The 27,425-nt window shown below is 48.0% G+C and overlaps 1 protein-coding gene across 4 annotated transcripts in view; it reads left to right on the top strand.

The window, feature by feature from the left end:
- Positions 1-27,425, top strand: part of l(3)mbt (lethal (3) malignant brain tumor) — a 72,034-nt gene that overhangs the window by 40,516 nt on the left and 4,093 nt on the right. For all 4 annotated transcript variants that reach the window (XM_070539863.1, XM_070539864.1, XM_070539861.1 and 1 more), the window contains exons 10-15: positions 2,078-2,401; positions 7,815-8,226; positions 13,879-13,974; positions 22,420-22,590; positions 23,049-23,098; positions 27,012-27,208. In XM_070539863.1, the coding sequence (XP_070395964.1) occupies positions 2,078-2,401; positions 7,815-8,226; positions 13,879-13,974; positions 22,420-22,590; positions 23,049-23,098; positions 27,012-27,208 (1,250 nt within the window). The remainder of the gene's footprint in view (positions 1-2,077; positions 2,402-7,814; positions 8,227-13,878; positions 13,975-22,419; positions 22,591-23,048; positions 23,099-27,011; positions 27,209-27,425) is intronic.

Raw genomic sequence — 27,425 nt, 5'->3', positions numbered from 1 at the left:
GTCACCTCTGGTACTGAGGATTGAATTTTTACTGCTGATGCATGTGCCTCATGCATAATTTCCATGCTCAGCAGTCTGTGTAGGGCATGTAAAAGCATGTACATCACAGAGTTGGGAGAATGGTGGTATGTGCTGCTCATGTATTACAGATGGAACAGCAAGCAATACACTCATGCAGCATAACTTGTGAAATGTTGGCTAAGTTACCAAACACATTCAGATGAGTTGGGTAAGTTATGCTGTCATAATAAATAAATTCAAAGATAGAGGAATTTCTGAGGTCAACTGTAATTTTGTTTAGAGAAGTACCGTATTTACTCGAATCTAACGTGCACTTCTTTTCCGATAAAACGGGTCCAAAAATAGCCTGCGCTTAGAATCGAGTACGACCTTAAATCGGCGTTACCGTATCGCCATTGGCATTTCAAGATGGCCACCTCACGCGCTTTGAGCCTAGGTGCCGTAGCTTCCTCCATGTCCTGCAGTATGTGTGCTTACATTAGTGCACCGTCCGTCTTCCCAGTCTTCCTGTTTTCCGCATTTGCTCTATTAGCATGGAAGTGCCGACTGCAAAGACATGCCGAGTTCATCACGATGCAGCAATTAAAAGGAAAGTGATCACGTGTTCGGAGACGGACGGAAATCAGGCTGCATCAGGGGCGTTCGGAGTTCCCGAAACTTGCGTGCAGGACTGGCGCAAACAGGGGAAGCTTTCTACTACTGTGGCTGCTACGTATGGTGCGGCCACGATGCCCCTATCTTGAATGTGATCTGCGATGGAGACAAGAGTCTACGCATCTAGGCCGACCGCAGCTGTGAGAGTCCGCACAAAGGTCAATTCGCTCGCTCCTGCTACTGCAATTCCCCACTCCAGCGTTTTAATGAGTTTCCACGGTCATTGTGTGAGATGTGTTCATGCTTGCTTGTGTGCGCGTGACACCATGCTTGTTAATTTAGCTAGTAAGCAAATGTTAAAAAGTTTATACGGCTGATAAAACTGCTATTCTTAGGTTTCATATAGCTGTCTACTAATTTGCTATTGTAATCTATGCCTCGCCTTTCGGGTGAAACTGCAACTTTTTTTATTTATCGCAACTTTAGTGTATTGAGTCAGTCTTTGTTTTTCCAAATGAGAAAAAGTTGTATTCCTGTATGAAAGAATGAGGTGTGCGGTACTGTAAAAGCCTTTTCTTTCTTTTAGGTCGCGGCAAATGGGTGTGTGTTACAATCAAGGGCGCGTTAGATTCGAGTAAATACAGTAATACGTCATAGTTCCTTGGGCCTGTCTTCCACATTGGAGTATTGGTTGCCACACCTTTGTGCTGTGCCAGGCAACAGCGGAAGCCACTCTTTGCTCTAGCCAACAAGAATGGGCTTTCCTCTCTCATTCTTGCAATAATTTGAGAAATTGGTGAGTCAACAAGACCATTTTTTTGGAAATGTTACAGGGCAATTAACACACATAGCAGAATGTCAAATGCAGGTTAGTTTTGTTAGTTGGATAAAGCCGAGGAATAGCACAAAGAGGTGCATTGCTTTACAGAACAGAAAGGTCAAGTAGTCTTTTTTTTTATTAACAGCTTCCACTGCCAAAGGGACCACAAAATGCTTTGTTCTCTACTGGACCACTGTGTGCATACACCAAGAAATACTTTCCTGCTGTTAGCTTTCTGCTGTTAGCTTTCTGCTGTTAGCTGTTAGGTTTCCTGCTGTTAGCTGTTAGCTTCTTTCATTATTTGAGTGAGTCTTCTGGCACCTTGCTGTAAACTATTTTTGTCACAGATAGGATGGGATGAATGATGCGCAGGTATTTACGTTTAGGTAGCTTCCCCAGACTGCCACTGAGATACAAGACTGGAACAGGTGCAACCATAATTCATGCTTAAAAGTAGAGTTCTTTGTTCGGAGTTGGAAAGATATGGCTTTAGGGTCAGAGGCCTAACGTTAAGAAAGCTGTTACATATGAAGCTGACATTTTACCTGACATATTTTTCTTGCTTTCCTCCATTCCTTAAACTGCAATTGTTGAGTGCAATTTTGATTCAGTTTCATAAGCGGGCTTGTCTTTTGTGTCCAGGCTACACAGCAGAGCAGTTCAACTGGGCCAACTATCTCCGAGCGTCGCGGTCCCAGGCAGCACCGAGGCAACTATTTGCAAACCGTATCGCCACTCAGCCTGCTGCTCCATTAAAAGGGGGAATGAAACTGGAGGCAGCTGATCCGAGTACTGGAGTGGCCTGTGTGGCGACTCTCACTGACATCACCGATACTGGCCGATTTCTCGTTACACCTGATGGGCGGGACAAAAGTGGCTCCTTCTGGGCCGATGCTGGCTCTCCCCTGCTTCGGCCGCCAAACTGGAGCCGTGAGCATGGAGAGACACTGATGACGCCTACTACAGGTGACTGTGTCTGGCTTAGTGGCTAGCTAACACTGTGAGAGACTGAAAAGCAAATTGATGTGCATTCATAGCCAAAGTTGTTGCGCAACACGTGTGCAGGTGCATTAGCGCAAGCTCTTGGGCCAGTTGGTGCATGATGAACTTGAAAAAGGGGGCACCATAAGAATTCACATTGCCACACATAACGTCCCTCGCATGCGCATCTTCAACTCCTCTCAAGACGTGTGCATCAATGTCTGTTTTTTATCACATTTTACCTACCCGATAGGTAAGCTTGTTCCTTGTTGGTTAAACACAAAGACGTATCATTCACGCAATTTTTTTTATTATTTCCAATGTGAAAGGCTTCCTAGATTTCCTGCTCATATCTCGTCTTTCCCCTCTCTAAAATGGTCACACAACCAAACACTGGCACACCAGCATCCATCCGTATCTAATGCCTTTTTCTTGTTAACCCGTCCTTTGTGTTTCGCTGGTACCCCCCTTTTTCATGTTCACATGTGCAGGCATTGCCTAGTGTACACAGTTAAACATTGATGTATTGAGTTTCAATATAATGGAATTTTTCTATATGTAACAAACTACTACTTAGTGTTTTACAACTTACTAGCCATAATAGAAAGTGGTGTATTCTTAATGCCAGTATAACGAAGTGTGCATTTCACACGATTTCAGTAAAATGAAATTTCACTGCCGCCACGAAGGAATACCAAGGCAACAAATGGAATCAGTCATGGACGCAGATAGAATTGCATGTGGCAGCTTGCATATGAACTTCTCAAATCGCAATCCGCATGACAGAGAGTGGTCATCGAAGCATAGCAGCTAGGCCCTTTTGCTTTCATGTTCCATATAATATCTGAGTGTAATAAAATCCTATCGTGCATCATGTACTGTGGGTGCAAGGAAAGTCACGTGAGAGTGAGCCGAAAAAGATGGTGCCTTTATGTGCACCATCTTCGCATGAAAGCAAGGGAGTGTGGCAGGGGGTAGTAAGGGGCAGGTGAGCGCACATGTCTTTGTCTAGCCCGATTGTGCCTGCACGTGGCTGTCAGTGCGAACGAATGCATACGCAGTCCGTGCACCCCATTTTTATTTATTTATTTATTTATTTATACATACTGCAGCCTCGGTGAGGCTATTGCAGGAGTGGGTAGTGAAAAAAAAAAAGGAAAGCAAGAAAACGAGATACAGGAACAAAAGAAATATGAATATCAAGTATATGTAATTGCTTTCAAAAATTCTTGCATAGGTAAAGAGCGGATGCTTCCAGGCAGTGAATTCCAGAGTTCAATGGCCAGCGGAAAGAAGCTGTGCTTGAACATCTCCGTTCGGCAAAAGAAAGGGGTTAGGTTGAGATTATGAGAACTCCTAGTGATAGAAGGTGGAGTTCAAATAATTATTTAGTGTATCAAGGCGCTCAGAATGAATCAGCGTGTGTAAAAATTTCATGCATTCTAAGCGGCGGCGAGATGAAAGAACTGTAAGACCTGTAGCTGTATAATGGGAAGAAGGGGAAAAATCTCAGCTATAGTTGCGAAAAATGAAGTGCACTGATTTCTTTTGGACTGATTATAACTTTTTAATATCGGATTTCTTATGAGGATTCCATATGATGCAGCCATAATCAAGAATGGGGTGGATAAGTGTTTTATACGTCATCAGTTTGGTATCCTTTGGCGCCTTACGCAATGATTGATGGAGGTAACCGAGACGTCTAAAAGCTTTGTTACATATGATGTCAACGTGTTTCGACCATGACATGTCATAAGAGAAATGAAGACCAAGGTATTTAAATTCGGTTACTCATTTTAATCTTGACCATGGAAAGTGTACGTGAAAAGTGATGGAGATGGGCATCTGGAGAAGGACATGGAAACAGTTTTAGAGAAATTAATGTTCATTTGCCATTCCTTGCACCACCTACAAAATTTTGCAAAGGAGTCATTAAGTAAATCATGATCCATTGGTGTGGTAATACTATGACAGAGGACGCAATCATCAGCGTAAAGACGAATACTAACGGACACGCAATGCGGCAAGTCATTAATATATAATAAGAAAAGAAGCGGGCCTAAAACGGAACCTTGTGGGACGCCAGATGAAACACTGACAGGAGACGAAATAGAGCCGTTAAATTGTACAGACTGAGAACGCTGGGTTAGGAAGCTATGTATCGAACCAACCAGAGAAGGGTTATTTAGAATGGAGTTAAGCTTGTAGAGGAGTTCTGAGGTAATCTGTGGTGGATGCGAAGTTTGGGCAAGCCGAGATGGCCATTGCTTAATGTGTGTTGTCTACATGCACGTTTAGTGCTGGAAGTCGCAGAATCTCGTGTTTTGGAGATGCATTAAAGCAAGAGGCCGACAAAGCGAGCGCTCTCCTCTACCTGCGCTCTTCATGGTAGTGTTGTCTCAGTGCAGCCAAACTATCAGCTGTGGTAGTGGAGGGGACACAAGAGCATTGCAGGCTTTGCTTCGTATGGCCGATGTGAAGATGTCGTCCACACGGCATGAAGCTGTGTCTTTGGTCTCCGATTGCGACTTCAATAAAATGAAATTATTTTTCTAACTGAAATTTATTTTTTCTGATTGCCCATTGATTCAGAAAATATAGCAGCCCCTTCCATTTTAGAAAAATCAATTGGTGACTGTAGTTATTTGCATAAAAAGTTGAATTTAAATACTGTGAAGTAAAGTGTTGATTTTGCCGACTTCGTTATATAGAGGTTTAACTGTACTTACAATATTTGGCAAGTCACACAATTTGGCACACCACTTAGAAGGTATCCCTTTGCTTAACATTCATGACAGATAACAAGATGCAATTAGGGCAATGACAACCTGCTTACGGTGCTTGTTTGGGTGGTTCATATCATTGCATCCTGAAGCAGAGCAACAAAACTGAAGATTGTTCAAGCTCTAGCAAAAGAAGTCTACGTCCTTCTTGGGCAATATGAAAGGGAAGAGCCCAAATGTTTTTATGAGACTGTAGTTGCTAAACCCACATGCCTCACATAAAAATGTTCAGTGAGCCTTATAGTTTAAAGGGAACACTCCTTGCTTTGTATTAGGATGTCAGATTCGAATGCACAGATCACAAGTAATAGTTCCTTAAAAACAATTTCATTTTTGCCTCTGACATTGCTCATACTGTACAGTTTGTCCAGAAAAGTGGTGCTGCCATAGCAGACAGTTGTTTAACAGTCATTTATGACTGACTGGGCAGGAAGGGAGACAGAGAGAGAGCAGGGGCAGAATTTGATTAATTCAGGTGCCTTTGCTATTGCAGTTGAACTTAACAATAACAAAATCGGTGGAAAACGCCAAAAAATTCACTTTCACGAGAATTTTGTTGTTGCGAAATGAGACAGCACAGATAGGTAATGCATAGCAGGACAAAAATTTACCGTCAACATTCCATTAGCCTACTTGGCAAGCTTTCAAGGATATGAACCGAATTGCCGACAGTACTAAGTGCATCACATATGTCGATCAGCAGTGGCAGCACTGCCGTGGAGCAGTATCTTCGTTCAATTGTTTTTGGAGATACGATCACAAAGATACAATCACTTTTGCGAGATGTTGCATAATTTGGCACCAGATGCAGAGCAACAGCGCTCCACGCATGCAGCAGCATTTCTGCAGCACATGCTGTCACCCGTAGGTGCAGATGCGTCCAGTGCCAAGCGCGAAAGTGATCTTTTCTCGTATGCCTGAAGGCAGTCAATTGAGATTACGGCCCATTCACACAAATCTACATCCACCACAGAATCCACACGCGATGCCTGTCAGGTGGCACCAAAACCAGTGTTCTTGAAGCAAGGAATGTGTATGCCTGGATGATCGCTTAATCACAGCTCAATACGTGGCACTCCACGCTGCGACTGCCATCTCAAGCACCATAAACAAATTCCGTGCCAATAGGACGTAGATTTCTTTGTTGTTGGTGTATTTTTATCGCGGATGTGCACATTATGCTCTGCACTAGGTGTGCAAGAACCGTTGTCACATGTCAGTAGCAACATGCTGCCGCTTTAAACTGGCGATCAACTAACAAGATTGTGGCCATGACATGTTCGGTGCAATCGCTTCTGACACTTGGTTGTTGTTGTAAACAAAAATGGCGGCGCCCACGCAAGTGTAATGTGGCGCTATTTTACACAATTTTAGTGCAAAGCAATCACATTTGAGCACATTTTGGAGCCTGCTAGCCTTTTGTGAGTAGGTAATATACAGTGTTACATTCCAGCAAATTTCATTGATGCAGCATTATAGTACAGCGACATTTTGTTGTTGAGAGGTACAAAATGCATTGAATCCTATGGGTGTTCGCCGGGGATACAAAAATATTTCGTTGTCGCATGAATTTCGTAGTGGCGGGATTTTGTTATTGTGGGTTTCGACTGTAGTACTGCACCATTTCGAAGTCTGTGTGGAAGGTACCATATTATGCTCAAATCTAATGCACACCCTTTTTTCTGGGAAAATGGGTCCGAAAATTACCTGCGTAAGACAATCGAAAACGAAACCAAAACTGTTTCACAGTGTTGTCAGACACAGCACTATCGCCATCGCAAGATTGGCGACAGAGCACATTCTTGTGAAGGTTCGTCTATTAGCTGGAGCAGTGTACTGGGTCTATCACATTCGGAGATATGCCTACACGAGATTTCACACAACTTGGCACCAAATGCATTGACGTATACTGCTGCCAGCGTTTCTGCTGCTGTGCCAAGATCACTATCTGCTCGTCGTGTTTTTTTTCTGATTGCGAATGTGGGGGACATGCTATAATTTTTTAATAAGTTGGGTGCATAATACACTCAGGTGCACTCTTATTTTCTTACTTTAAACATTCAAAAATTGGTGCACATTAGATTCAGGGGCATGTTCGAATCAGGTTAATACGGTAGTTTCAAAACCAACAACAGAGAGGAAGATCTTTTGAATAAACATGATTTCTTGCTGTAACACAGCCAGACTCTTTATTTCGGGTGCTTGCAACTTGCCTGCCTTTAACTTGGCTTTTTAAAAATTTTTTTGTTACAGGGGGGTGTCTCATAAGGATCACCAAAATTTTGGGGAATGTTCTTACAACTCAACATCACTGTGACTGTTGCTCTTGTTTTGAAACCTTGTAAAATGTGCGTCGCTTAGCTAGCCTACAGAAATATATAAGTACAGTTAGTGAATCTTGTTTGACTCCTACTGTTCTTACATGTGTAGAATTTCTGCATTGCGAAGCACTGAAGTGCAGAAAGAAAGGTAAAAGAGAGGAGGAAGGAAGATCCTTTTTCCTTCGTCCTTTTTTTTTTACCTTTCTTTTCACACTTCAGTGGTATGCGCTGCAGAAATTTTACACCATAGACTTAAACCAACTCACCCACATCACTATTCTTATACATGTGTAGGCTGGAAGGGCCCGTTTTCATGGGAGCGCTACCTCTCGGATCACCGGGCTCAAGGTGTCCCAGCACGAGCCTTGCGGCCACGGGCTGGGCCCCAGGGTTTCCAAGTGGGACACCGGTTTGAAGCGGTGGACCCACGCGACAAGCAGTTTGTGCGCGTCGCAAGTGTTGCTGCGTTGCGGCCGCGAGGACTACTGGTACATCTGGACGGCTGGCCACCCGAGCGGGATTTTTTCCTGGATGTCGACAGCCCCGATATGCACCCAGCAGGCTGGTGTACCCGCACAGGTCACCCACTCGAGCCACCAGGCGCCTTAGCTCCACTTCCTCCGGGAGCTCCGCCCTTCAGCCCAGAGTGTCCCACACCTGGCTGCCATGGCTTCGGACATGTGAAAGGATTTGCCAGCCATCACAGGCAAGACACATGTTTTAACAACCCTCTAATCTCCGAGATTATAGGTGCTGTTTTGAGATTTCCATAGCCTGAACTCGGTGGAGTGTTTTTCAGTCATCATGCCATGATCACATTTGGTAGAAACACCCTTTCTGAATTGCTGTCACTGTGTACTGAATGAAGGTGATCAATTAGCGATCAAGGTATTAGCAATCAAAGAGCCGGCTCATTTGTGCCCTGATAGCAAGTAAACAACAGTGGCAAAGGGTTATAAATTGTTACCATAAGTAAAAAATTCCTAGAAATATTTGTAGGATCCTCGTAACTTTTTTTTTTCTATCCGAGTCCAGACACACAATAAGCCTCAGGAACTGCTACTTGCTCTAGCACCTGCGTTTCTAAACTTACAAGCCGGAAAGGATCTGATCTGACCTGTGTCGTGTGTCACCAATCTTGGGTGTGTGCGGATGTTCCAAGAGATGGGGTTGGGAGATGCAGAGCAGCACCTCCAACAGATTTTAATTACATTCTATCCCAAACTCAACATAACACACAACTAAAACACAATGAAAAACTAATTGCTATTTTTCGGGTCTCGCTGATTCAATGGGCGCTACACAGAAGGCCTGTCAGACGCACCCCATCCCATTCTTATTCATAATCAGAAGAATATTAATGGGCTGGGGTGCATTTGGCAGGCATTCTCATATCATGAACAGCAGGTTGCCATTATCCCTCAAGAGAAAAGTGTATAACATCTGTGTCTTACCAGTACTTACGTACGGGGCAGAAACCTGGACCTTTACGAAAAGGGTTCTGCTTAAATTGAGGACGACGCAACGAGCTATGGAAAGAAGAATGATGGGTGTAATGTTAAGGGATAGGAAAAGAGCAGATTGGGTAAGGAAACAAACGTGAGTTAATGACATCTTAGTTGAAATCAAGAAAAAGAAATGGGCATGGGCAGGACATGTAATGAGGAGGGAAGATAACCGATGTCATTAAGGGTTATGGACTGGATTCCAAGAGAAGGGAAGCTATGCAGGGGGCGGCAGAAAGTTAGGTTGGCGGATTAGATTAAGAAGTTTGCAGGGACAACATGAAATGGAACATTGTCATCAAGTTAGGTTTAACAACAAGGGAGTATTTTAGTCTTCAATGCTGCGGAAAAACAGAAGATGCTCATCACCCTCAGTGCAGTGCCAAAAAGTTGGCTTTCTGCACCTGAAGTGGGAAGCAAAGTCTCCGGTGCACTGTATTGTGTCTTTATTTTGTTCACAGCGAGATGATTCCGCAGATTCTGCAAAAGCTGCCAGGATTGCTGCCACTTCCAGCATTTTCGTTTGGAGATGGGGCTTTTTCTTGTGCGCTCTTTTGAAAAATAAGCTGGACAGTCCAGAAATTTTGACGGAAAAACACTGGGATGAATGCATGGACCGGGCAAAGGTGCGGTCACTGTGTATCCTCTTTCGTCGTCAATGTAAGAAGTCTCTTGAATGATGTCTTCGAGTGCGAAGTGCAGCTCACAAACCCACAAAAATGAAATCGAACGCCCGCTTAATCGCAACCTTTTTGCAAGATGACCAATAATGTGCTAAGTACATGCTACATAGACTTCCAGTATCATTCACTATTTGAAGCTGAAACTTTGCGTACCTTAAAGGCGAAAGCATTATGTACCATGAGGCAGAAAATCTGCTGTGATGAAGCGATGGTACCAAATATTGCTGACGGCGCAAAAAGTAAAAAGACGTCAGAAAAATGCTTAGATTAATGTCCAGTTGAACGCCGCCAAGCGGTCCTTCAAGTTACGAATTTTCCGTGGGCAAGCGAGTGTGTTGAGACACTTGGGGTGTTTTGATTTGCTGTTACCAAGGCTCAGTTAGAACACAGGCAAGAGCGTGTGCGGACCAGGAATGCATGGAAAGAAACATTTCACAAATGGGACTATAACGCCTTTTCATTCCCCCACATAAGCAGTTTTAAGTGTCTCAGCTGAATTTTAGTCACGCTGGGAAGCATGAAAAAAAATTCTGCTGGATAACTCACCCTGGCATACTGTGAAAGAGTAAAGTCGTCATAGGAATTGTACGCACCCTTTCTCTGTGAAGCTCCTCATCTTGAGGAAATCTGAAGACACACACCTGGCACTTTGAACCGTAATTATCATGGCACTCAGGGATGCAGCACTTGTTCGGCATGACGAATTCAGTGCCTTACGATTGCTAGGGCATGCATGATGTCTTCACAATTTCTCAAAAATGGCACACTGAGGGAACCGACATACCATGTGTAGCGGCAAGAACCAAGCTGATGTACTCGGTGTGCTGCCGCACTACTTGTCCTCCGTTGTAAAATACAGTGAACTTTGACTATGTTTTCCCACTAGATGCTTGTATACTATTCAGATATTACTGTCATATGATTAATGAAGCTTTATTTGGACAGCTGACTATGTTTTCCCACTAGATGCTTGTATACTATTCAGATATTACTGTCATATGATTAATGCAGCTTTATTTGGACAGCTGTTTTCCTTTATTCAGAAAAAGGCAGCAAATTTCTAAATGATGACCGGTGACATGTCTGAAGTTCTATCCAACCGCATTTTAGTGGTTTCCCGACGCATCTCTTTCAAGCGTGCCGCTGCTGCTGCCAGTTAGTGACATCAGCACTCTGAATGCGGAGAGCCTGCTAGCCTCTTAGAGTCTAGAAGGTGTTACTCCGCTCCACTCCACTCTCCTCGGCCTTTCTTTCAACTCCCTCGCCTTTGCCTGTCTCTGTGGGTGTGCTACGGTGCTGGCTTGAAGTCCAGAAGTTTTGTTGTCTGGGCCATTACCGGGAAGCAGGCCTCTCCACACTAGTCTCCATGCTTCCTTGCACTCTTAGAAATATTTACACCCTTTGGGGCGTATCTTGTCCCACAACGATAATCGTCATCTGTCTTGCCCGCGTTTCCTTTCTTTAAAGCTGCGAGCCCGATACTTCCCAGTCACGAACGGCATGCGCGTTATCAGTGTGACGCAGCTTCTCGAAAGGAAAGTAGCGAGCGCCGAGCTTTCAAGAAAGGAAACTCGGGCAAGACAGATGACGATTATCGTTGTGGGACAAGACAAGCCCCAAAGGGTGTAAATATTTCTAAGAGTGTGCTTGATTGTCGCACATGCATGTCTGCTCCATCAATTGCGGCCCTTTGTTCTCCCTGTCAATGTGTGTAGTGTCAGCGATTCGTTCTAGTCGTGTGCGTGTTGTATTCAGAATGGGAGACAGGAAGCCTGTCGTACCTGCAGCAGCCACAAAACTAAAAGCGCTGTACATGGCAACGAAGTGGGCAGCTTTGACGGAACTGTCTCAAGGTGCTTAAAACTGTGCTTTGGTGAAGAAGTACAACTTGTCGAAATCGACCATCTGGACGATGCTAAAGGACAACGAAAAGATCGCCAGCTCCGATGCTTACTTGACGAACAGAAAGCACCTGCAGAAGGCCACCTATGCGGACGCAGAGGACGCACTGCTCAAATGGTTCATCGACGCATGGGCTCGCAACATTCCAATAAGTGGGCTAATGATGCTAGGCAAAGCCATAAACTTTGCATTCCTGCTAAATTTTCCTGACTTCTGCCCAGGCACTGACTGGCTACATCGTTTCAAAGTACAGCATGGGATTGTTTTTAAAGTGATTGTCGGCAAGGTTGCTTCGGTAAGTGAGTAAGACGTTGCCACGTGACTCATAACAAACCGAGCCATTATTGCAAGCTACGTGAGCAAAATGTGTATAACGCAGATGAAACTGTGGTCTTTTATCAGATGCTGCCAGACAAAATGCACGCCATGAAAGGCGGCTCATGCACTGGTCGCAAACACAGTAAAGTGTGTGTTACAGCACTTCTGTGCACTAACATGGATGGCAGCAACCATCGCATGCCCTTCGTAATCGGATAATCTAAGAATCTGTGTGCTAAAGGCACAATGCTAAGGCGTGTATGACGCATAATTTATTCGTAGAGTGTATCGGCGAGTTTGATCACGACATGCAGAGGCAAGGCAGCTACAAGCTACTCGTGCTCAACAACTGCTGAGCACACCACAGGCTAGCTTCTCTGACAGCAGTGACTCTACTTTTCCTGCCACCCAGTACCATTTCTAAGGTGCTGTCACTTGATTCAGGCATAATATGTGCCTTTAGGACATCATATAGTCGATGCATTGTGGAGTGCTTGCTCATCGCTGTTTACCGCCTCGCCGCCAACCTACTGCTTCGAGTTTCACTGGATTCAGCCATTTAGATGGTGAAGGTGGCCTGGATGGAGGTCACCCATCTACTTATATTTAGGTGCACGTGGTCCAAACTATTCTGGAGGTCCCCACTACGGCGTGTCCCGTGGTCAGATTGTGGTTTTGGCATGTCAAACCCTATAATCTGATTTCTGCTGATTGCTACTGTTTCTGCAAGGCTGGCTCCGTTGAAATAGTACCCAATGCCGAGCCTGATGCATCTGAAGAGGATCAGTCTGGCGGCGATTTGTGGCAGCGTATCATCGACTTTGACATGCGGGGCCATGGCGTTGGCTGGGATGATTTTATTTCTGCTGTTGAAAACGCTGATGTTGCGGAATCGTGCATGGATGAAGGTATTGTTTGTGAAGTGCGGGCCGAGAGTGGCGCAGAGGAATTGGATGGCGATGAAACTACGGAGCCAGCACCCACAAGCGCACCTGTAGCAACGGGCTAAGTAGAGGGATTCGGGCAACTTGTCTATGTCAAGGGCCTCGGCAAAGAGCACGCTTCTGCTTTAAGTAAATTGGAGACCATGCTCATTGGATCTGCACTACAGAAACAGATGAGCATCACAGACTTTTTTTGATGAGCAGATGAGCATCACAGACATCACAGACCGCGTGATGCTCAGGTTCGTCACAAGCAGGCTTGACTGTACCTTAACGCAGAAAGTGAAGTCATCAAAGACTGGAATATCAGTTAAAAGGGACACCAAAGAGGAGGATAAGTTGATCTGTATTCGTAAATTACCTTTCTGCACTACCAAAAAAAGGCTGCTGTTGCCACTACAGGAGGCAAGGTAAGCCAGAAAAGACGGAAGAACCGAATACTAGTGTCAGTGCCATCTGCAAGTTGCCGCACCAGCTTGCCATGATGTCATGCATATTGACAGCTTCTCCTGATGCTTAGATAAATTTTTCACCGGTAAAGATAGACAGCACTGTATTCTAAGGGAGCCAAAGACTGACCCTAACAAATTTTGACAACTTTTACTCTACCACAACTACCAAACACTGGAAAATACTTTGCAATTCATGTTGCCACATCAACAAATCGGTGTGAAATTCAAGTATGCAAGTTTGACTTCCATTTTCTTTAACAATAATCAACCTTTTATCGTGAAATTAATTAAAATCGAGTTATGAAAGAATATTTTATTAGTCTAGATTGATTAGTGTTTCTCTTTAGTGTGCCTTTAACATGATGGAATTTTACATTGTGACTTAATTTTATGCAGCCACTTCATGACCCAGACAGCTGACACAGCATAACAGGACAGAAATACCTAACATAAGTGATTTCTGCAACAGTAGGAACAGCTTGTAGGTCTTCATTAACCCATTGTTTATAGAACAGCATTATAGCTAGGTTTGCTATAATATGCACTTCTTGCAGTGCTTATGGATGCCCTTTCTCGGCTGCCAACCGGGAGTTGCCTGATCGGCTCAACATCCCGTCTAGTGTACCTCAAGAGACCAAAGATGGCCTAAGGTGAGTCTGCATGGTGCTTTCAATCCTGTTAACCTCCTTGCCTTCCATTTGTCCTTTTCCTCACTCTCTCTTTCAATCAAAGTCAGCCTCCAAAAACATTGTTACCTGCAGTGTGGACGTGTCCAGTCCCATCTGTTTGGCCCGAAAACATTGTTTTATTGGTGCATTTAAACATGATCTGTAGCAGACATGTCCTCCCGTTTTACCTCAACCAAACCAATCCTTTACCTGCAGTTTTCCTAGTTTCATTCAATCTAATTTCCTGCCACACCTTGTGGGGATCGCACGCGCATCCCGATATCTCCGGAGCGGCCACGCGGTTATCACGCGATAATCACGTGCTCGCTCGCGGAGGGTAGCGGGGAGAGGGCACCTTCGCCACTCCCGCTGCTCTTCGCGCCTGGCCGCGACGCTGCAGCCAAGGCACCCCGTTCCCTCCTTTCCCTTTCTTGGAACCGGGGAGACTTCCCTCTCCGCCGCTCGGGGAGCAGCGCTATTCCCCCGACGCATCTTTGTCTCACGGCAGAAGAGCTTGCAAGAGGTCGCATCTCAAATCAGCCGCTGAGACCGCCGCACGCCGTCCCCCCTGTTGCGCCCGGCCTTTGTGTGCGACTCACTGCCCCAGGGCCCGAGCGCGGTTCCACTTTGGGTGAGCTGAACTCTTATCAGCCTCTTTTGTGGCTCCCACATTGTGCGGTTTGTTTCGCCCCAGACGTGCGGAATGCTCCGCCGCTGAGGTTTTGTGTTGTGTTGTATTTGTGTGTGTTGTGGCTGTTGTTGTCTGTTGGAATATCTGTACTCTAAGGTGAATAAAAACCTTAGGTCGAGACTCACCCTGTCCCCCCTGGCCTGAACCTGCCGTGGTCGCAACTCACTGCGAACCGCGGGTTAGGGGTCACAGCTCTGACTGCTAGGGCTGCTGCGAAAGTGCTAGGGAGCGACTGCCGCTCCGCCGGCGCTGTGCGATCCAGAGAAGGGTCAGGTGCGCACGCGCGAGCCTGAGTAATACCCCTATATTTGGCGCCCAACGTGGGGCCAGAGGTGTGACAGGTTGAGTCTGTTTGTGTGAGTGACTGCCACTGCACGAACGAACCATGGCAGCATACGGGGCTGATTTACAGCCGTTGTATACGCTGTCGCAGGTTGCTACCAACAGGCAACAATTCGAAGCGGCGGTAACTGCTACCGCTCAGTCATGCCCTGCGGCGAACACTAGCCCTGGGAATTTGATAAGCTTCGAAGAGGGTAGCGCGACACATGAGGCGCTCTCTCCGGCAGGATGTACTCTTGAAGGCGTGAGGCACATTACGCCGAACCCTTCACCAGTGTTTGCGGAGAGCATGGAGCCACTGCGACATACTTGCTCGACGCGTTCTGCTCCTGTGCCAGGCATTACTGGCCAGAGCGAGCCTCAACAGGCGCTGTTGCAGGATGCGATGCGCTTGATTGAGAGGTTGACAGGTGCCGTGCAGGACACTCTGCTGACATCTGCCGCCGCTGCTAGACCGAGAGTGAGGGTGGACTTACCCACCTACAGCGGGTATCATGATTCAGTTAGCGTCAACGAATACCTCGATCGCGTGCTGACTTACCAGCGCGCAACGGGGCTGTCCGATGACGAGATGCTGGAACGCGTCGTACCAGTGTCGTTGACTGATCACGCTGCCCGCTGGTTCCGGCTTACTGGCTACCGGTCTAGCACGCTGGCTGAGTTCCGAGCGGGATTACGCGAGGAATTCCTGCCCGCAGATTACGAGCGTCGTCTGCGGCGCGAGTTGGAGCTACGCACTCAGCATCCGGACGAATCCTTGCTCGAGTACGTCAGGGCGATGGACGAACTTTATCGTACCGCTGACCCTACCGCTCCGAACTGCGATAAGGTGGAGAGAGTCACACGACAAGCTCATCCCACCTTCGCAGCGTACCTAAGAGGCAGCAAGTTCAGGGATTTGGATGAGCTGGCCTCGGAGGCAAAGCGCATACAGGCGGACATACTCGCCTTGCGCTCATACCGACCTCCACCCCCAGCGTCGAGGGCACTTGAGCCGCGATGCGCGTGGAACGGGGACACTTTTCGCACTCGTTCTGGTGGAGATGGTGTGGCTGCTTTCAGTGACGGACAAATGAGAAACGGTTGGGGCTTATCTGACCGGCCTCTCGACCCGTACACTTATGCCATGCGTGCAGCATGCGCTGCCGATGGCCGAGGTATGCAGAATCGTGGTCGATATGCCGGCTCGATGATGCGAGAGCAGAGCGTGCCTGCAAGGGAGCAGTCGATAGAGAGGAACAATGGTCAAACGGCGCGAGGCACTGGACGCCAAGCCCGTCAGAGGCCGGCTCTCCTCTGTTATCGGTGCAACCAGCCGGGGCACTTCGCCCGGGATTGCAGACAGCCTGCGAACCGAGAGCACGCGCTTTCGGGAAACGAGCGGGGCCGCCGGTGAGCAATGCTGCATGGCCGGCGGCGGTTACAGCGGTGCGAAGTGAGACACATGAACTCCTTGCCCCGCTGGCTTGTCGTTTTGGATTACCCAGCGACACGCCAGTCCCGCTCATAGAGGTTACAGTCGCCCGGCGCAGGTTTTTTGCGCTGTTAGACACAGGAGCAAGCGCTTCACTATTTGGCGACGAGGTGTGTGAACATCTCCGTCGGAACGCTATCCGACTGAGAGAGAGTAATGTGACCTTCCGACTGGCCAGCGGCACGGCACACGTGAGCTGTGCTGCTAGGCTTGTGGTGCGGTGGGAGAAACGGGTGAGGCGACAGCGCCTAGCTCACCTTCCCGGCCTGTCGGTTCCTATAATTCTTGGTAGAGACTTCCTCGCCAAGACGGGCATTGTTATTGACGTCTGCAACGGAGGATATAGGGAGCGAGCATGTGGCACCCTGAAACCTTTCGTTCCATTTCAAAAAGCGTCAGAGACAACTTCGTTCGATGATGCTTCGCGCGCAGACCGACCAAACGATTGCCCGAAAAGGTCCCTCAGAACGGTTGCGGCCGGGTCGAAATGCCGTCCGGCCAACCGCGCTGAGAAAAGAGGCGCGGAGGGGAACTGCTCCCCTCCCGCAAAGCCCATAACCCCCGCTGCGGTGGCAGACTGTGCCGCAGTGAGGGGCGAACGATACCACCCGCTGCTGGACGACTCAAGCAGTTTGTCGGGGGAAGAAAAGGCTCGCCTCTCAGCGCTTCTGACTGAATATGATGCCGTATTCACAGAGCGGCCTGGTTGCACTACGCTATACAGGCACAAAATTGAGACAGGCGACGCCTCTCCGTGGAAGTGTAATCCTCGGCCGGTGAGTTTGGCTAAGAGGAAAGCACTAGACAGCGCTCTGGACGAACTGCTCGATACAGGCGTTGTTGAAAGGTCGGACAGCCCATGGGGCTTTCCTATGGTGTTGGTTCCTAAAAAGGATGGGACGCCCCGCCTTTGTGTTGACTATCGCCGCCTGAACGAGGTGACACGCAAGGACGCATATCCGCTTCCTAGCATTCCCTCGATCGTATCCAACGTTGGCGGAGCGAAGTACTTCACTACGCTCGATGCAAGCAGAGGATACTTTCAGGTGGAGGTAGATCCCTGTGACCGAGAGAAGACTGCCTTCACGTGTCACAGGGGACTTTTCCAGTTTACCCGTATGCCATTCGGACTTGTCGGTGCGCCTGCGACTTACCAGCGCCTGATGGACCGTGTCTTGGGTGACGCAAGGTGGCACCACGCTCTTGCTTACCTGGACGATGTTGTGGTATACTCGCGCACCTTTGATGGGCACTTACACCATCTCAGGGACGTGTTGGAGCGTCTGAGGTCTGCGGGGATAACGCTAAACCCGACCAAGACCCAGATCGCAGCAACCCGAGTAACGCTACTGGGGTTTAAACTGGATAATGGACGCCTTCTACCGTGTGATGACAAGGTTCAGGCATTATTGAACTACCCGTCACCGGAAGACATAGGCGGACTGAGACGCTTTTTGGGGCTGGCGAATTTCTATCGACAGTTCCTCCCAAACTGCGCTGCACTGCAAGCCCCCTTGACAATGCTGTTGAGGAAAGGTGAGCAGTGGAGGTGGGGTCCCGAGCAAGAGGAGGCACTGCGCAACCTCGTAAACGCGCTCGTGGAAACCACCGAGTTAAGGCTACCTGATTTGAACAAAGAATTTGTCATTCATACGGACGCCAGCGACCTTGGCCTAGGAGCGGTTTTGCTCCAACAGCTCGAAGGTAGTTTGCGCCCGGTAGCTTTTGCCAGCCGCTCTTTGACTCCCGCAGAGAAAAATTACTCCGTGACAGAAAAGGAATGTCTGGCGATCATTTTCGCTCTCAAAAAGTTCGACTACTATATTGATGGAGTCCCATTCATAATTGAGACCGATCATATGGCACTAACTTGGCTTAGGCGCTTAGGAGAGCCGAGCGGCCGGCTCGCGCGATGGGCACTTCTCCTGCAGCGATACGATTTTACCGTTCACTGCAGGAGAGGAAAGAACAACGTTGTGGCGGACGCACTTTCGCGCGCGCCCGTTGACTGTGAGAAGAGGGATATTACTACTCAACTCACCTCGCCCGAAACTGAGCTTGAGAGCGGACTAACCGCTGCGACGATTGAGGTTGTCAGGAGGGGTAATATTAATACCCATCGTGACTCCTCAGTGACTCAGCCTAAGAGCAGAGTAACTGCTACAATGCTCGACGGCGCTGGTCCCGAAGGAAGGGCGGATGAACCCCCTTCTCAGGACGAAAGCGTGAACCACTTGGACTGCGTCAGTTCAGTGGGGAGCGTGTTCGGCAGAAAGGAGCTGTTAGAGGCACAGCGGGAGGATCCATTTTGTAAGAAAGTGTTTGAGGGGCTCCGGGAGCCCGGCGGCGCGGCCGCGGCGCACATGGACGCAGCTGGTATTGCTGTGGGTGCGCGGCGCTCCGAAACAGCTGGTAATGCTGTGAGCGCGTTGGATTCCTACCTGCTAGACTCTGACGGCGTCCTGCTGAGATACATTCCCGCGGAGAAGGATACACACGAGTCCTTCAAAGCGGTGATTCCACGCACGCTGAGAGGAGCACTTTTACGCTACTTTCACGATACGTGCATCGCCGGGCATGCAAGTGGCCCTAAGACTTATCTAAAGTTGTGCCGCTTTGCTACCTGGCCTGGAATGAAGCGGGAGGTGATGCGCTACGCCCGCTCGTGCAAAGTGTGCCAACGCGTGAAGCCGCGTGGTGGACGCCCACCCGGGCTCATGCAGCCGATCAATAGCCGAACACCGTGGCAAATTGCGGCATGTGACGTCATGGGGCCTTACCCCAGGACACCGAGCGGGAACCGATTCCTTCTCGTGGTCACAGACCATTTCAGCAAGTGGGTGGAACTGTTCCCCCTACGGAAGCTGACGGCACGCGTAATCATGGGAAAGCTGATCGAGGTGTTTACATGATTCGGCTATCCTGAGCAGCTGATAACGGACAATGCGTCCTACTTCACTGCCAAACTCTTCGTGGACTCTTGTGCAGCTCTCGGCATTAAGCACAGGAGAACAACCACGTACCATGCCCAGGCGAATCCCACTGAGCGTGTGAACCGCAACATCAAGCACATGCTAGTTGCATTTGCGGGTACGCACAATGAGTGGGACGCTTGTCTTCCTGAAATTGGATTTGCTATCAGGTCGAAAGTGAATAGATCGACTGGGTATACACCCGCCACCCTCAACCTTGGGAGGGAGCTGTTGAATCCGGTAGAACTTACTCTACAGGAACGAAGCAGCACGGAACTGGTTGTTTCGTCGGCACGCGCCGATTATGTGACTGGGCTGCGTGCGAAGGTAACGGAGGCTTTACGAAAAGCGCGATGGAACCTGAGCACTGCACGTGCCGAGCAGAAAGCGCAGTACGACCGCTCTCATCGGGAAGTTCAGTACAAAGTGGGCGACCTGGTGTTGAGACAGAATCACGTCCTGAGCGACGCCAGTAAGAAATTCTCAGCTTCTCTGGCGCCGAAATGGACAGGACCGTACCGGGTGCGAGAGACTGTCTCTTCGCTCGTGTACAGGCTGGCGGACTTGAAGCTAAGACCGATCAGCCGACCGGTGCATGTCTGCGATCTCAAACCCTACTATGACAGAGGGAACGAGTGGCCCGAGGAGAATGCTCTCCCGCGCCCGCAGGCAGCGGCATCGGGTGGCACGGCTCGACGTTCGAGCCCGGTGCGGCATTATAACTTGCGATCTCGGCAGAACTAACTCTGTCCGGTTCGCGGAGGCTATTTTATTGTGCGCGATATCGGACGGAATGCTCCTCCGATGTCTAGCATGCAGGCTTCCAGAGCGAGCACGCGCTTTCTCTTTGGAAGAAGCGAGAGGGGCTAACAGAATTGTCGCAGCAGCAGACCGCCCGTCGGGAGCCGTGCAACAACCATCAAGCAAGAAGGAAAGACCATCTCCACTGCCGGTGGGGACGAGCAGGCCGCAAGCAGTCAGCAGCGCAGTGCAGGCAACGGGCGGCGAGAAAACATCCTCCGGCGGCTAACAGCGAGGTGAGAGGTGCAGCGGGCGACTTCCGGTCCGGAATGGTCGCAGCGGCGCAGAATTCGCCGAACCGCACCGCACAGCTCCGCGACCGAGTTGCAAGCCCCGCAACCAAGCAGCCAGCCTCAAGGCCGAGCGTACACTTCTCCCGCAAGGACAGAGTGGACCCCTGCTGCGCAGCGAGGTGCAAGCCATCGTCGGGGCGGGTCGGCGCGCCTTTGCCGATCTTGCGTGCCGACACCCGCGAAGGGGTGAGCTGTGTCGGAACGAACCGGAAGAAAAGCGTTCGACCATACCAGAGGGCATCGACCGCCGAGAACATCAAAAGAGCTGTCCTGCGCCATCTCGAGGCTGGTTCGGGGATCGCGTCAGCGTAATCGAGGCAGCCAAGAAAAATCCAGGGACCCTTTCGCCACCACGGACCCGGCACGTCCGACTGGGCAGGTGACGCCACCGAGACGCAAGGTGACCTGGACCCAGCGCCCTTCTTGCCTCCCACTGCATCCCGCTGCTGTCAAGCTGCTCCGTACCATCCTTCAACGTTTTGGCCTGGCTCACGGCTACCTACACGGCGACAACGACGGTCTGCAGCTAGAGCTGCTCCCTCACCAACACGGACTCAAACCGTGTTGCGGTCGGAGTAGCATGTCCCTCTCGCAGGAAAGCCTCAGGTGACGGCGGCCTCTTAGCGGCTAAAGGGTTATTTTAAGGAGGGGGGGATGTGGGGATCGCACGCGCATCCCGATATCTCCGGAGCGGCCACGCGGTTATCACGCGATCACGTGCTCGCTCGCGGAGGGTAGCGGGGAGAGGGCACCTTCGCCACTCCCGCTGCTCTTCGCGCCTGGCCGCGACGCTGCAGCCAAGGCACCCCGTTCCCTCCTTTCCCTTTCTTGGAACCGGGGAGACTTCCCTCTCCGCCGCTCGGGGAGCAGCGCTATTCCCCCGACGCATCTTTGTCTCACGGCAGAAGAGCTTGCGAGAGGTCGCATCTCAAATCAGCCGCTGAGACCGCCGCACGCCGTCCCCCCTGTTGCGCCCGGCCTTTGTGTGCGACTCACCGCCCCAGGGCCCGAGCGCAGTTCCACTTTGGGTGAGCTGAACTCTTATCAGCCTCTTTTGTGGCTCCCACATTGTGCGGTTTGTTTCGCCCCAGACGTGCGGAATGCTCCGCCGCTGAGGTTTTGTGTTGTGTTGTATTTGTGTGTGTTGTGGCTGTTGTTGTCTGTTGGAATATCTGTACTCTAAGGTGAATAAACACCTTAGGTCGAGACTCGCCCTGTCCCCCCCTGGCCTGAACCCGCCGTGGTCGCAACTCACTGCGAACCGCGGGTTAGGGGTCACAGCTCTGACTGCTAGGGCTGCTGCGAAAGTGCTAGGGAGCGACTGCCGCTCCGCCGGCGCTGTGCGATCCAGAGAAGGGTCAGGTGCGCAAGCGCGAGCCTGAGTAATACCCCTATAACCTTTAACTGTTTCCAATTATTTAGGCCCCATTCTCTTGATGTTATAGTATACCACAGGTTATCTGTTCCATGGACTCTGCCCAACGCCACTTTTTCTCCATCTCAACTTAAGTATCATCTACTCCCACTCGATCTGTCATTCACACTCCTGACCCTCTCTTTCTCAAGAACAAGAGGCAGAAATAAGCATTTGCAAATGGAGTACCAGAAGACATGTCTTAGGTGCAATTCCTGTTATTTTCGTATTTATTACAGATAGGCAATCTCGTTGTAGCCATCAATGACTTTGTTATATGGTAATGTTCTTAACATAAGTTCATGATCTATTTTGTTACAGTCAAAATTTTAAACGGCAACAACTTCTCATGACATCCATTCATTGTCCTTTTGTCACGCCTTCAGTAGGTCTAATATGGGACATTTAATTGAATTTGTGTCTTGGTGCTCAATGCGTAGGCGGTGCCCAACACCTGGCTGCAATGGTAGTGGACACCTCAAGGAGAAGTACACGGTGCACCACAATGCATCTGGTTGTCCCCTTGCAACAGCACATGTGGGTGACGACAGCAGCCAGGACAGCCCTTCAGCAGCACCAACACAACCACGAGGAAGAGGACGGCCACGCAAGTAAGTTCCACAAGCTTACAGAGCTGAGATCTGGTAACAGCAACATGTGAACCCATGGCTTATATTGCCTTCCACGCACTGTCTGCTGGTAACCAACAGTGCTATTGTTAGACACCAAGGTGTGCTGCATTTGCCTCCTTAGGTTCCTAGAGGACACGGGGCTGGTGTTTAACCTGTGCACCCATGAGCCAAAGTATACGGACCACAGATTGCGTGATAAAGCTGATTTTCTTCTCTGCTTGTGAATGCAACTTGATATTGAGGACTGCAGTGCAAACTTGGCATTGGAAACTTTCCAGTGCACTCATCAATTTCAGTTTATGCATGTTAATTACGAAGAAATTTAGCTTTCTAGAATATGGGAGTAAATCTTGTGGGATAGTTTGTGCCAATAGCCTACCACTCTCTTCATTGTCTTGAGAATGCTAAACTGTGCTGTCAAACTTTTCACTTTGTAGGATACGGACGCCTGATGTTGTACCCAATGCAGGACGGCTCAAGAATCAAGGTGAGAAACTGCAGGGAGTGGGATACTCTGCAGATTAATATGCAGATTTCTGTAATATTTTTATGCATTGATTCAATTAACGAGTAATTGAATTGACAGCATGCAAATATAGTGATAAAGACAGGCATTGATACAGCACTGAAGTTTGTGGGAGTCTTGTATCTCACCAGAGTGCAGACCACCACGAGTTCACGCTTAGTGAGCCACAGGGCTGCATCAGCCGTCGTTTTACTTACTCCTGCGTACCGCTGTGCGTGCACTAAGGCTGAAAAAGTGGGGTGCACTGAGTGCTAAGCACGCAAGAGAACACAGTATTGCCCTAAGTTAGCAGAAACCGTTTATTTGTCTCTGGTGACACCCAACACTGCACAAATGCCTAGTCCTGGGTCAACGTGGAAATCAACGGACTCCCACGCCAAGGGCGAAAAATACAGACAGGGGTGCTGCTAGCACATCATTGAGAGAGGATGGCTCCCCATGACATGCCGCTAGGAAAAGTCCTCGATGCTATGCTACTTGCTCTCACAATAACGAATGAGCCCACTCGTGAGTGCTCAGGCAATCTAGTTTGGCATGGGCCTCCGATAAGTGCGGCTCGGTGCAGTACGACTGTGCACGAGCACTGGGCACCACCTTTCAGTTTAGCGTCCAGAGAATAATTTACACAAGGTATGCGCTCGCTGTACATGCAAAGGCACCGTAGGCGAGCTTAAATCTGGGACCCTAACAAAGAGGGCCGGTGGACGAGAAGAAAACGCGTACGTACCCACTGCCGTCACGAAGAGGTCGCCCTCACACTTGCTCTACCGACACTGCCGAACCGCCACTGGCAATGTGAGTGCCCCCATTGCAAACCACCGCGAGTGGAAAGGGAGAAGCATAGAGATGACAGAACAGGTAAATGCTCACACAAAGACGCTGGGGCGTACCTCAATTCCTACAAGTTTTTAGAACTGATTAAGGTATTTAGTAGATAAAAGTTGCTTGTTGGGTGAGCTGCTTGTGAGATTAGCACATGTTCTGCATGTTATTGCTTCCATTGTGTTTTCATTGTTCCCACCACATGTGCAGCACATGTTTCTGTTCTAGTTAAGGTGATAAGTACATCACCTCATAAGCCAAACCCAGAAAATGATTAAATGAAACTGTCATAACACAGAAAAATAAGTTTGTATTATGATGGCCATAGGGATTTTTGCAAGTGCATTGATATAACGATACAGATCAAGCCACCAGTTACTGTTCCTGTTAAGATGACTGTAGGAAAATTCTGAAGGTATATTTTTTTAATATCTTTCACAAATAAGAATGTTCTGTCATACTGCTTGCAAATCCACACACTGAATTGTGAATGCATTAATACTTAGTTTATACACCTCTATTCACAGTGTAGAAGGCTATTCTCTTCTTTGAACAGGATGAGATGAGGCTGTAATTAAGGAACTGTGCATATACGTACTTACCAACTCCCAATTTTTCTGGGAGGCTCCCAAATTCTGACCAATACGATTGTACGGACATGGCCATAAATTTCACGGAAAGGCTGCCCCAGCCCCACCACAAAGAAAGTTTTGAAAACCGTGTCATGCAGTACAACCACATCATTATTGTCATTATACGCTAGGTAGCTAGCCGAAGTCAGATTTAGTATTTAGCCTACCTCAGTTCACTTCAGGTCAAGACGGGCGTCGAAGAGTGCGTGTGAGACAAAAGCTTAATATACCTTGCATGATGGCAGTTTCCTTTAAGTTAGCATCACCGCCGTACAGATGTTTTATGCAGTGAAGCATATTAAAAGTAGAAAGGGGCGACTTTCATGGGACAGCATATGTTCCACAATTCCTTACGCACCATCTTCGGTCACAGTAAGAGTGCCAAGACATCTAATTACTGTACTGGTAGCCATTCAGAGCTGTTTCTCACCTTGTGGCAATTTGAACCCTTCTTTCACCCACCTTGCACACTCGGCCTCATATATAAGACCGTAAAGGAGGCTAGTGCGCATTTCTGAATTGTATGCATTCACACGCGCTGTCTGCTGCCAGAGAATGAGCACTGAGGGAAAAAAAAAAAAAAATTCTTTGTTTTGTTGTGAAATAGTTGAAGACATGGAATGGTTGAAGTTGTCATATCTGACATTCCTGTAGCGTGTCCTCACATAGAGTCCACATTGTGTAACTTGATGAAACACAAGGAAGGATTGAAAATTTATTTTCATTCTGCAGCTGTGCCCTTTTCATAATTTTAAAGATGCATGAAATGTAGTGAAACTAAATTTTCAATGCACAGAATTGATAGGCACCTGAAGTGGTAAACCCATTGAGGGTAAAGATGTTTTTTGCCAAATGCGACCCCCCAGGGTAAAGTTTTTTATTGCAGATTCAAAATCTTCAGACTGACCTATCTCGAAAAATATTTACCTATTTTTTTTTTAGAGTGACCATAAAGTGAAAAAAAAAAATATTTTCCTTAGGTATTGTTTATTTCTGAATACAGATGGGCTTCCATAAATAAGATTTAAAATGTAGATACGCTGAACAGATGTATTCTGATTCGGCACTTGGGTAGCAGTCCACATTGGAGGAATTGCCGCTTGATCACTCGCAACACAGCAACACAGCAACCAGCACCTACGCCTACAGCGTAATTGAACCATGTATGCAAGCACACGCAAGAGAATTCGGTGGTTGTGTGCCCGTCAGAAGAACCAAACGAGTCAAAAACTTGCAGTAATCCTTCATTCCATTGGCAACAAGGGACAATCAGTTTTCGGAAGCTGAGTCTCATGAAATAAAACGAAGGCACAGCAGCATCATTTGTATATACTATCACCCACTTATGAACAGATGTAATCGCACTTCTGTGAGCAATAAACGAGTGAGCATCTAGCGGTGACTTTCTGAGAGATTAGAAACCAGATAGACATGCATTTTTACGAGTGCAACGAACAGAAACAGCCTGCAAAATGAAACCAAAATTACCTGCTGCACGCCCTTGCACGCGTGGATGCGAGAGTTGTCACTGAAACGCAAGCTTATAAAACCGATGCAATTAAAACCAAGAGACCACGGAAAAAAAAATTAAGAATTCTATTATCCACACAGGGTGGAAGCATTTGCTGGGCAATAAATAGTTGAAACATTGGCATGTTTTTCAAACATAGAGATGGTACCATAAATATGTGACATATACAATTTAGGACTTGTATGTGGCACCATATTTTACGGCATTGACTCCCAAAGGGTTTAGGGCAAACTGCAATTATATGTTCAACTGGGTAAAAAGTCTAGGTTAAGATAATGTAGATATGGAGAAATGTTCATGCACAATTTCAAGTTCGAAATACAGTCAAAGCTTAATATAATGAACCTTAATATAACAGAATTCTCCGTATAACAAACTATTTAACTTGTTTTAATTTCTTGGCCAATGAAACACAATGTATTTTGAACCTCAATATAACGAATTATGTTTGTACATGACTTCAATATATTGAAATTTCGTTGTCACTGCGAAGGAATACCGAGAAAATAAATAGAAACTTCTGCAGCTGCGGATGGTCACATGGTTGAATTAAATGCAGCTGTTTGTGGATGCATCCCTCAAATCACGCAACCAAGAGTGACTGCTGAAACCAAGAAGCGTCATGTTTTGTATAAAGTCCAAATGCGATTGTGCATTGTGTACAGTGTTTATGGTGTGACGAAATTACACCTCGAAAACATTTTTTTAACAGCACACACTTTGTGAATCAGTGGTGCCACTGTGGCAGCATGGATGCACCTTGCTGACCATGCAAGACGGTGTCACCTACGTGCTGTACATGTGTCACTTGCCTGTAAAGTTAGCTTTTTTTTTCTTTTTGCATGTGTGTGTCTGTCTGCACGAGATCACTTGTCTGATCCATTTGCAGAGTTGCCACAGACTGTGCATCAATCGGTCTTTGGAGCGACACGGTCAGAAGAGCGCCCTCTGGGTCTTGAGCAGCACTGGCCGCAGTTGGATCTGGTGCCGGGATCGTTGGTGTCAGACTGGTCCCTGAGCCAAGTGGCACACTTTGTCAGCTCCCTGCCAGGGTGCCAAGGTCTTGCTGCCATTTTCAAAGAACAGGTTAGTGCCATTGAAATATGAGGAGTGTAATTCAGTGCACAACCATGGGTAACTTGCAAGTATGGACGTATCTGTGCAGATGGTCCTTCAAAAGAGTGTCTCAAAAGCTGTGTGTGCGCCAAGGGCATCAGAGGAGAAACCACAGAAATTATATCTCTTCCTTCCTTTGTACATCACAGAAACTTCGTACAGTGGAACACTGATATAGTAACCTTGC

Source organism: Dermacentor albipictus, chromosome 6 (genome assembly GCF_038994185.2).
Source record: "Dermacentor albipictus isolate Rhodes 1998 colony chromosome 6, USDA_Dalb.pri_finalv2, whole genome shotgun sequence".
Lineage (NCBI taxonomy): Eukaryota > Metazoa > Arthropoda > Arachnida > Ixodida > Ixodidae > Dermacentor > Dermacentor albipictus.
The sequence above is the reverse complement of the archived record's forward strand: the minus strand, read 5'-3'. Positions and strand labels throughout refer to the sequence as shown.